The sequence below is a fragment of the Osmerus mordax genome, chromosome 28 (genome assembly GCF_038355195.1).
Source record: "Osmerus mordax isolate fOsmMor3 chromosome 28, fOsmMor3.pri, whole genome shotgun sequence".
Lineage (NCBI taxonomy): Eukaryota > Metazoa > Chordata > Actinopteri > Osmeriformes > Osmeridae > Osmerus > Osmerus mordax.
Window position 1 is genome coordinate 2,868,377 of NC_090077.1, and position 10,146 is coordinate 2,878,522.

At 47.2% G+C, this 10,146-nt stretch overlaps 3 protein-coding genes across 3 annotated transcripts; all 3 read left to right on the plus strand.

Moving 5' to 3' along the window:
* The first annotated feature begins 1,764 nt into the window (after positions 1-1,764).
* crybb3 (crystallin, beta B3) lies at positions 1,765-3,494 on the plus strand. The gene is made up of 5 exons (XM_067231252.1): positions 1,765-1,919; positions 2,145-2,263; positions 2,492-2,624; positions 2,960-3,102; positions 3,185-3,494. The coding sequence occupies exons 1-5, from the start codon at positions 1,845-1,847 to the stop codon at positions 3,438-3,440; spliced, it is 726 nt and encodes a 241-aa protein (XP_067087353.1). The 5' UTR covers positions 1,765-1,844; the 3' UTR covers positions 3,441-3,494.
* Positions 3,495-6,417: 2,923 nt separating this feature from the next.
* Positions 6,418-7,754, plus strand: crybb2 (crystallin, beta B2). Its single transcript, XM_067230945.1, has 5 exons — positions 6,418-6,480; positions 6,645-6,763; positions 7,013-7,145; positions 7,272-7,414; positions 7,586-7,754. Exons 1-5 carry the CDS (start codon positions 6,418-6,420, stop codon positions 7,752-7,754), a joined length of 627 nt encoding a protein of 208 aa, XP_067087046.1.
* A 354-nt stretch (positions 7,755-8,108) lies between these two features.
* On the plus strand, positions 8,109-9,982 carry ctu1 (cytosolic thiouridylase subunit 1 homolog (S. pombe)). Its single transcript, XM_067231251.1, has 3 exons — positions 8,109-8,223; positions 8,558-9,058; positions 9,139-9,982. The coding sequence occupies exons 2-3, from the start codon at positions 8,563-8,565 to the stop codon at positions 9,684-9,686; spliced, it is 1,044 nt and encodes a 347-aa protein (XP_067087352.1). The 5' UTR covers positions 8,109-8,223; positions 8,558-8,562; the 3' UTR covers positions 9,687-9,982.
* Positions 9,983-10,146: the final 164 nt, after the last annotated feature.

The window sequence follows — 10,146 nt, forward strand, 5'->3', positions numbered from 1 at the left end:
CCACCCTGACCCCCAGCCACCCTGACCCCCAGCCACCCTGACCCCCCACCACCCTGACCCCCAGCCACCCTGACCCCCAACCACCCTGACCCCCCGCCACCCTGACACCCTGACCCCCAACCACCCTGACCCCCAACCACCCTGACCCCCAGCCACCCTGACCCCCCACCACCCTGACCCCCCACCACCCTGACCCCCAACCACCCTGACCCCCCACCACCCTGACCCCCAGCCACCCTGACCCCCCACCACCCCTCCATTAGCCTCTGGCCATACATCCACCTCTGCTCTGCCGCCGTGAAGCACTTTGTCACTGGATGCACTCCAGCCCTGGTCTGTGGCGGCCTTGTCTCAGTCACGTCTGCCTTTCCACGCTGGGTGGAACCAAGCTGAGGTGTCGGTGCAAGCGAACGTGTTGTCGGTTTCATCTGGAGTCGTCCCCTACTGTGTGTCTGTCCCCGGTGCTTTACTTTGTCATTACATTTTTGAGTTGGAGGGTTTCTTTGTTTTTTTTTGCTTTTTTAATCTTTGTTTTTTTTTATTTGAACTTAAATATGTATATTGCACTGTGTTGTAAAGCCAGTGTTCAAAAGTGTAAATTCTTAATAAAATTTAACTGAGGAGAATCTCTTGATTTGGTCACTTTTATTTGGACTATATTGCTCTTCTGTTTACAGTACATGCACCTTCACCTCATGACCCCTCCTCCAGGTTGCCTTAGGGTGTGGGATGTGCTCTGGAACATGATGCCACAGCCAGGTCAGGCTCCAGTCACTTAAGAACTAGTTTGCACACGTAAGCTAAGTGTCTTTATCATTCTTCAGTCTTACGGTAGGGTGTGCGTATGTTGGGCTAAAGGGTCTCGGCAGTCTGACGTCCTCATCGTCTGGTATCTTCCCTGAGAGGAGCGTGAGGAGGTTTTGGTGATGTCTAGACTGGGTGTGGTGGGGGTAGAGCGGGTTAGGTGTGTGCGCCCGTTTGTGCTGAGGGGGACTGTTTTCTGAATCCTCTTGGCTCTCCTCTCCGTGTGCCCGCACACACGGGGGTCTGGCAGCCAGGCGGACGGGCAGGGGGGAGCGTGCCAACACAGCTGCCTATTGAGGAGCAGCGTTATGGACACAATGTGAGCGACAGACTTGCTGTATCGACAGCTCCCCCTTTTCTGCTGTTGTGGCCAGAAATAAACCATAAATACCCCCCTTCCTCCGCTCTTCAATGGCTCACCCCACCAAACACCAAGTGGCATCAAAACAGGAGAACACTACCATCAACACAGAAGACTTATCCAGGTAAAACCGGGGTGTTATTGGAAACTATAAGTTAAAGAGACGGCAGGCATCAGATTCTTTGCTGGAATTTGGAGGGAAAAGTCCCCCCCCATAAAGATTGTTGAGAGGGACAGATTTGGTTTAAGGAGTTTCATTTCTCAACAGACCAAAACATTTGAGCATTTGCATGAAGATTTGATAATTTTGTATGACCTAGACTGAGGTAAGAATTTGGTTTAACAACTAACGTACAGTTATGATGATTCAGATTGGCTGTATAAGTAAGGGAAGAGATATTTGCATCATAAAGTTTTGGGCTTATTCGGATGGATCAGGAGAGGCTCCAAAAAGATAGATCTGTAACAACTTCTGTACAGATAGATAACATTCACATAGATAATATAACAGTATAGCCTGTCATGATGAGGTGTTGACAGGGTCTTCATAGCAATGGTAAACAAGGCTTCATTCTGCACACTTGGCGGGCAGCAGCATTTAGTTGGTATCTCTTATTTGTTTGTTTGTTTGTTGTGTGTGTGTGGTGCTCATGAGAATACACACAGTGAACCAGTAGCCATGTCGGAGCAGCAAGGCGCACCTGAGCAGCTGGCTGCAGGGAAGAGCCAGGGAGGAGCAGGAGCCATTTACAAGGTCCTGCGTCTTTACAACTAAATCTACTCAGATTCTCATTCATTTGTACCTTCTGTGATCTTCTGCTGTATCTTTTCATTCGTTCTCTCCTTTACATTAAAATACATCATCCATTGCTCTGTTTTGTTTACTTTCAAGTATCTCCTCTGGTCTCTCTACCTGCTATATCTCCCTCCCAATTTCAATGGGTTCCAACTTGTCTTCCCTCCCTGTATTCCGATCCAGGTGGTGCTGTTTGAGTTTGAGAATTTCCAGGGCCAAAAGGCAGAGTTTTCTGCCGAGTGTAAAGATGTGTCAGAGAAGGGCCTTGAGAAGGTTGGCTCTTTGCTGGTTGAGTCTGGGCCGTAAGTAATGAAGCGTTCAAATATGTATTGTGGAGTGAAAAATATCACAGGTATTTGTTAATGTGTTGACACAGTCACGCACAAACACCTATATTGCATTGACCTGTAGTCATTGTCACACTTTGGCTGGAATTTAAAGCAAGCATGTTTTATTCTATAGTTTCTCTCCAAAACTAAGGAAAAGTCTAATGTGAGGATGACAGCCTTTCCCCTCTCTCCTCCTCTCAGATGGGTGGGCTATGACCGCCAGGGGTTTACAGGCGAGCAGTTTATCCTGGAGAAAGGCGAGTATCCACGTTGGGACACCTGGACCAACAGCCAGTACAGCTACTCCTTCTGGTCCATGCGGCCCCTCAAAGTGGTGGGTGGCCCTCGAACCGCACTCTCGCTGAACCCTACACGAATGTGACATCTCAACCTCAGACTCTCATCGACCACCTCAGTGTTAGAACCAACTGACCACCTCGATATAACGCTCCACTCGTTGACACGCGTATCTGATTGATCTCAACATTCACACATATCCTACTCTTTCCCCTGATTCTCTCATCCCTGTCCGTTATCTCATGGAGCACTCCGGAAGAGTTTCCCTTTCCTCGCAGATGAGCTCGGGGATACCTTTTAAGAATCCACTGACCACCTGTCGATTACCGGCTTCCGCTCATGCTTGGCGTGTGTCTGTGTCTCCCCCTTCAGGACGGCGCTGACCACAAGCTCCATCTGTTTGAGAACCCAGGCTTCACCGGCAGAAAGATGGAGATAGTTGATGACGACGTGCCCAGTTTGTGGGGACATGGTTTCCAAGACCGCGTAGCCAGTGTCAAGGCTCTCAACGGAACGTAAGACTCTCTTCAGTCACCCTTTGCCTCCCTCCGTTCGATACATCTCTCAGACTCCATCTCTTTTTCTGTTTTGCTCCAGATGGGTGGGCTACATGTACCCAGGCTACAGGGGGCGCCAGTATGTCTTCGAGCACGGAGACTTCAAGCACTGGAACGACTGGGAGGCCGCTGCCCCCCAGATCCAGTCTGTCCGGCGCGTGCGTGACATGCAGTGGCACAAGAGGGGCTGTTTCATCGTCCCTGCCCCAGCCCCTGCCCCAGCCCCTGCCCCTGCTCCTGCCCCTGCCCCAGCCCCCGCACCCCCGGCACCCCCTGCTGCGGCCGGCGCCAGCTGAAGAGATCCACAAGCCCCACCAGAGCCTCTCCCAGGCCGCGCCCAGCGCCCACCCTCTCCCTAACCATGGCAAATGCTGCTCCTGCCTAGTGAGAAGTGCTATGTATGTTTCAGTGGTGAATAAACTTGTTTGACCAGGAACTGGACATGCTTCATTGTTTTGTTATTGTGGTTTGTGTCCTTGGAGGAGTCATAAATAGGGGTGGTTAATGGCAATGACGAACTCTCCACACGCCAACGCATCTTTCAACATCTCCATCTTCCTGTTGTCCTCATCAGTCCATCTAGGTCCTAGTCTTAGTAACAGTAGAAGGGAAAGTCACATGACAGCTAATGTCCACATCAGGTAATGATGTCATTTGTAGCACATCACTGGAGGTAATGATGTCATCTGTAGCACATCACTGGAGGAAATGATGTCATCTGTAGGACACACATTCCCTTCCATTGGCTTCATCGTATTACATGTTGCTCTATTTGTATATCAATATGAACATGAGGAATCTCTTAAAACGATTTCATTGCACCTTAAGTTCTCCAACAACTGTTGGACATCTTCCATGACAGATAAAGTAGGATGTGAAAGCACAACATAGTCATGTTGAAGACATTTCAGATCAGGAACCCCCCAAAAAAACAAAACATGGCATCTGTGTCTTATGTTGTCACAACCAAACATTTTGCACAGGTGCAATCACATACTGTAAGACATCCATTTTGTTAACTATTGCTGGTAGTTACACATCCCTTCCAAAGCTAAGATGGTTGCATCTCTAACTCCACCGATTGAATAAAACTCTAGTGAGTTGCCATGCCGATTGCCCTGAGGGAGTTGCATAGTCCATGAAGTCACTCTGAACTCCAGGGACGGCTGTGTTTTCAGTTAGAGGCAGAAGTGCCAGACTAGACTTGCCACAAGTACATTTTACTGACAACTGCCAGCTACTTCAACTTGGACAGTAGTGTCTTGTGTTCAAGTGCAAAGAACATGCCTGAGGAGTTTGAAACACCTGAGTTTAGCACCTGTAACAGAGCTCATTGTAAAGTAGGTGTCTGGTCATAAACTGCGAAAACTACATCTAACTAAGTGTGGTAATTTTGTTTTTAGATGTTAAATCTAGTTGGACTTGTTTCTAGTATAAATGGCTTATCTAATGTCTTAATTTAAGTACATATTATTTAAAGGAATCTTATCAAGTGAAATTGTCTTACTGCACTGGCATCCAAATGTACTTGTTTTTAACATAAGCAAGCTCATAGCAAACATTTTTTGTGCTTAAATTTGATAGGACATTTTAGCAGTGTAGGCCTGTGCAGGATTGAAAAGTAACAACAAATACATTGTTCCTGAACACCTGATAGAAGATCTAATATGGATGGGAATTTGACTGACTCTGTTTATTGACTGTTCTCTCTATGATGTAACACACACATTTTATGTTGGTGTAAAAAGCTAGTCCTAATAAATGAAACCGCTACCTTAAATCTGTGTCAGATGTTTTTCCCCTGTCAATTTATACCAGTTGTTTAAACAATGTACCAGTTAAATTTTATTTTTATTTTGCTTCTGTCATTTAACCTTTGAAGAGAGCAACCTTTCCTATCTCTAGTCTCACTACACACCTCTATTCCACTACTAATGTGCAACTAAATTCAAGGCCTACAACCATTATGAGACCTTCTGTCACCTTACAGCATGTTCTATGTTCATTAAGTGTAATGTTCTCCTGTCCTGATGAATGAAATGACCATGCTCTCTTGTTAACAATTGGACAAACTGGTGTGCAACTCTGCTCTTCTCTTGCCAACTGGAAGAAGCTGGCATGTCCAGTCAACAGTTTTGTCTGCTTGACACAGCTGAACTCGGGGGTCGACCCTCTCCATCTTTGGCACAAATGACAAGGCCGACATTATATGCCAAGCCCTTAAAGCACTGTGCTTACACATTACTCCCCATCCCCAAATTTCACATGTTGGTCAAAGGACTCTGTGATCATTAGCATATACCAGACATCATACAGTAAACCCTATGTCAACTGTCTATATACAGCATGAGTAAATGCAGTTTAAAATCTGGTACACTATCTCTTCTAATCTCTAAACTTCTCATCCATTTCTCCCTCTCTTTCTCTCACTTCTCTCGACCCTCCTCTCTCTCTCTCGCTCTCTCGCTCTCTATCTCTCTCTCCCTCCCTCCTCTCTCCCCCTCTCTCTCTCATAGTCCCGGCATACAGCCTATCTCATTGTAAGTGTGGGACTCTTGGCACAAGTTGTGCTGAATCATGTGGATATCAAACAATGACCGGCTGGACAAAATTGACAACGAATGAAATAACTTTGAGGGGGCGTGAGAAGGGGGGGGGGGTGCAGGCAGAGCAGTGACCCCCCCCAGGCCAACCTGCTCGGCCTATTGCAGGCTGGTCATGAGGGTAGCTTGGACACAGAGGACTGTTGGCAGGGTTTCCACCCCTGGGCGCGCCGTATATATTGAGCTGGGCATGCCATCACAAACACACTGGCACAGACAGGTACTGGTAAGAGATTCATGTCCGGTGCTCTCCTCATTTTCACAATGTTATACGCGAATTTTTTTCTAATTTTTATTAATTAATTACATGTAGAACTAACTTTGTTTTTGGTGTTCACGGATTCCGAACTTTACAAGTGTGCCGTCAAAAGATGTTCTAAACAGCCAGTGGACCGTTTTACCTTTCAAATTGCATTTGGAAATACTTCTAGTCAAAAAGTACAGTAGTGGTTTGTGACAGCAAAAACGTAATGCTTTTTGATGTATTTTCGAAGGAGAGCGACTCCCTCACCTTTGTTGACATACCTATTGCTTTCATCGGGCCAAACAGTAATAAGCCACACAGGAAAACATACTTAGTGGACATCCGGTGGATCCTAACCATGTTTTCTCATTTCTCCACATGTTTCTCTGTCTCCTCTTAGTTTCATTAAAACCCCTCCAGTTCATTATGGCCACAGACCACCAGAACCCTGCATCTAAGCAGCAGCAGCCAGGGACCAGTGCTTTCAAGGTAAGGCGGAGTGGAGCAAGGACAAGGGCAGCCCATGGGACAGTGGAGAGCTTCCACAGTCCACACAAACCTACCGTTTCGACATTAATTTAAATACATTCAGGTTTGGTAGATGTAGCCCTCGCATTGATGTAGCATTCGGTCATTTCCCTCTTCGTCCACAGTTGATCATCTATGAGCAGGAGAACTTCCAGGGCCAATGCCATGAGCTGACTGGTCCCTGTAACAACCTCCTGGAATCAGGCGTGGAGAAAGTGGGCTCCATTCTGGTGCTGTGTGGACCGTGAGTGTGGGGCCAACAGAGAAAGAGCCAGAGACAGAGAGAGGCAGAGAGAGAGAGAGAGAGAGAGAGACAGAGAGAGAGAGAGAGAGAGAGAGAGAGAGAGAGAGAGAGAGAGAGAGAGAGAGAGAGAGAGAGAGAGGGAGGGAGATGGGGTGCAAGTTTCCCATGAAACACGGCACATAGATACATCAAGAAATAGATGAACCCATGATCCTTTTCCTCCTCCACCCCTTTCTGCCTCCTTTTCAGATGGGTGGGATACGAGCTGGCTATGTGTAAGGGGGAGCAGTATGTGTTTGAGAAGGGGGAGTATCCTCGTTGGGATTCCTGGACCAACAGCAGACGCAGCGAAACCATCTTGGCATTCCGCCCCATTAAAGTGGTAAAGCAGCACACCTCCTTCTCCACCACAAAAGCTCCACCCAGTCACCAGGTGTGCCGTCACTTGGCAACTGTCAGTTCTGTGCTCCTGGTTAGACTGTGTTCTCTTTATCTCGCTCTCTCTCAGGACAGCCAGGAGCACAAGATTGTCCTTTATGAAAACCCCAGCTTCGCTGGGAAGAAGATCGAGATCATAGATGACGATGTCCCCAGCTTCCACGCGCATGGTTACCAGGAGAAGGTCTCCTCTGTCAGAGTTCAGAGTGGCACGTGAGTCACCAAACACAGATTTCTACATCAGTGTCAGACACTGATGTCACTGATTTCAGTTGCATTCACCCAAAGTATTTAACCAGTCCCAGCACAGGAATCCTTTCTAAATGCATGTCTTCTTGTCTCTTCCACACCATGGCTGTCACATCTATGCTCCTCTTGCACCAGTTGGGTGGGGTACCAATATCCTGGCTACAGAGGTTTCCAGTACCTGTTTGAGAAAGGAGAGTACAAGGACAGCTCTGAGTTTGGGGCACAGATCCCTCAGATCCAGTCTGTTCGGCGCATCCGGGACATGCAGTGGCACCAGAGGGGAGCTTTCCACCCTTCCCCCTAAGCTTGTGACTCTTTCCTGCACCAACACCTTGCTGCCTGTGACCCCGATCCTCCCAGCTCTTTCCCCCAGTCCCTCGACCCACTCAAATTTGCATCGAAATGCCTCTTGCAATTGTTTTAGTTGCACCATTCTTCTAAAGCAAATTAATAAATCATTGTTGCCTTAGTCTATATTTGAAGTGTTCATTTGGTGTGTTTACACAGAATCATTTAGTTTGTACAACAACTTTATTCGCTCTTTATACATACAAGTCAAAAACAGTGGAAGAAAGCAGAGAAATTTGCATTTGATGACGTAATTTCCTTTATGGAGTAAACACCGGAAGCACATCAGCTCGAAGCTACATGAGGCTGTACAAAGCTAGCCAGTTATATAGCTTACGTTTCAGACCTGACTTTCGTAGAATAAGACCCATACCTTTGAGCGGTGATATTTATCAAGAACAGACGTTAAACGCCTGGGAGATTTGGTAATGCATGTAACTTATTGGGAGATAATTCGTATATCTAGCAAGCTTGTTAAGTAGCTAAGCTAAAATAACTAACTAGCTAACGTTAGGTGGTCTTCACTCTCTAAAGCAGTGTGTTGCTAGTTGTCAATATATCAACATGTAAATAACAGTCTTATAGTTAATGTAAATTGTCTAAAAACCAGCGATCCAAAAGGAATGTTCTGCGTTTACTAACTCACCATACAACATCCATAGCTTTTTGCTTCTGTTTCAATGTTTGCTTTGTAGCCGTGAATCGTCGCAATGTTTTTCTTCCAGCTCTTGGCTAACTAGAATAAACTTGGATTCACAGACAACATGCCTGTCCTCTGCAGCAGCTGTGCAGAGAAGCGTGCGGTGCTGAAACGTCCTAAAACTGGCCACTCTCTCTGTAAAGAGTGTTTCTTTTGGGCTTTTGAGGAGGAGGTTCACCAGACAATACGTTTAGCACAGCTCTTCAAACAAGGAGAGACTGTTGGAATCGGTGCCTCTGGTGGGAAGGACTCCACTGTGCTTGCACATGTCATGAAAGTCCTCAACGAACGTTACAGCTATGGTCTTAAACTTCTGCTGCTGTCTGTGGATGAGGGCATCACAGGTTACCGTGACGATTCCTTGGAAACGGTGAGGAGGAACCAGCAGCAATACGACCTGCCTCTTAAGATAGTGTCTTATGAGGAGCTGTATGGCTGGACAATGGACGCCATAGTCAAACAGGTTGGACTGAAGAACAATTGCACTTTCTGTGGAGTTTTCCGAAGGCAGGCGCTGGACCGGGGAGCCATTATGCTGAAAGTGGATAAGATATGCACAGGTAACGTAAACTATGCAAACAAATCAGAGTGATCTCAAAAGACTGTGTCACTGTTTAAACGCGTGTCTCGCTCCGTTCAGGTCACAACGCAGACGACGTGGCCGAGACGGTTCTGATGAACGTCCTCCGAGGGGACATCGCCCGCCTGCGCCGCTGCACCTCCATCAGCACGGCCAGCGAGGGGGAGGGCGTGGGGGAGGGCGTGGTGCCCCGCTGCAAGCCCCTCAAGTACGCGTACGAGAAGGAGATCGTCCTCTACGCTTATTTCAAGAAGCTGGACTACTTCTCCACAGAGTGCATCTACTCCCCCAACGCCTACCGCGGACACGCCCGGGCATTCCTCAAAGACCTGGAGGCGGTGCGTCCCAGCGCCATCATGGACGTCATCCATTCTGGGGAGAACCTGTCTGTGCGGGAGGGCGTGAAGATGCCCGTTCAGGGGATCTGTGGCCGCTGTGGCTACATCTCCAGCCAGGCCCTGTGTAAGTCCTGCGTCCTGCTGGAGGGCCTGAACCGAGGCCTGCCCCGGCTTGGGATAGGGAAGCATCACCGCCTGCACGGGAAGATCCTCTCCCAGCAGCCTCTCACCCCGGAGGAGGAGAGGAAACTCAAAGCTGTAGACTTCTGAGAACTGGTGAAAAGAATCACTGATGGACTGGGTTCATGACACGTTGCATATCTCTCAAAAGTGTCCCAAAGCCAAATATGATAGGTTGTTATATTTGTATTTGAATTAACATGCCACCTCAATAGTAGCTATCATAGACAGGTAAGGAGTCAGCGAGTACAATAATTCCTCCCTCCTAGTTGCTGGATTGTGAGTTTGTGAGTACAGTTCACATGATACTAATGCCTAGTTCAAAATATGATGTGCATAATAAACTTTTATGGTACAACAAACATGTTTAATATCTGTATAATAAAGTGTTATATTTATTTTGCCTACCATTTCCAATTTTTTATGGTTATTGCTTCAGTTCTTATAATCATGGCTGTACCTGACAATTGTGAATTTACAGAATAGTGGACTCTTTAACCTTCACACACAGTTGGTTATTTGGACAGGTACAATTACAAGAGCCTTGTCC

What these genes read in the sequence shown, in the direction of transcription:
- crybb3 (XM_067231252.1), top strand. Translation starts at nt 1,845, where the DNA reads ATGTCGGAGCAGCAAGGCGCACCTGAGCAGCTGGCTGCAGGGAAGAGC. An exon ending in GAGCAGGAGCCATTTACAAG is followed by an intron (nt 1,920 to 2,144) that starts GTCCTGCGTCTT and finishes ATTCCGATCCAG; the next exon opens with GTGGTGCTGTTTGAGTTTGA. An exon ending in CCATGCGGCCCCTCAAAGTG is followed by an intron (nt 2,625 to 2,959) that starts GTGGGTGGCCCT and finishes CTCCCCCTTCAG; the next exon opens with GACGGCGCTGACCACAAGCT.
- crybb2 (XM_067230945.1), top strand. Translation starts at nt 6,418, where the DNA reads ATGGCCACAGACCACCAGAACCCTGCATCTAAGCAGCAGCAGCCAGGG. An exon ending in CAGGGACCAGTGCTTTCAAG is followed by an intron (nt 6,481 to 6,644) that starts GTAAGGCGGAGT and finishes CTTCGTCCACAG; the next exon opens with TTGATCATCTATGAGCAGGA. An exon ending in ATTCTGGTGCTGTGTGGACC is followed by an intron (nt 6,764 to 7,012) that starts GTGAGTGTGGGG and finishes CCTCCTTTTCAG; the next exon opens with ATGGGTGGGATACGAGCTGG.
- ctu1 (XM_067231251.1), top strand. Translation starts at nt 8,563, where the DNA reads ATGCCTGTCCTCTGCAGCAGCTGTGCAGAGAAGCGTGCGGTGCTGAAA. An exon ending in AGTGGATAAGATATGCACAG is followed by an intron (nt 9,059 to 9,138) that starts GTAACGTAAACT and finishes CGCTCCGTTCAG; the next exon opens with GTCACAACGCAGACGACGTG.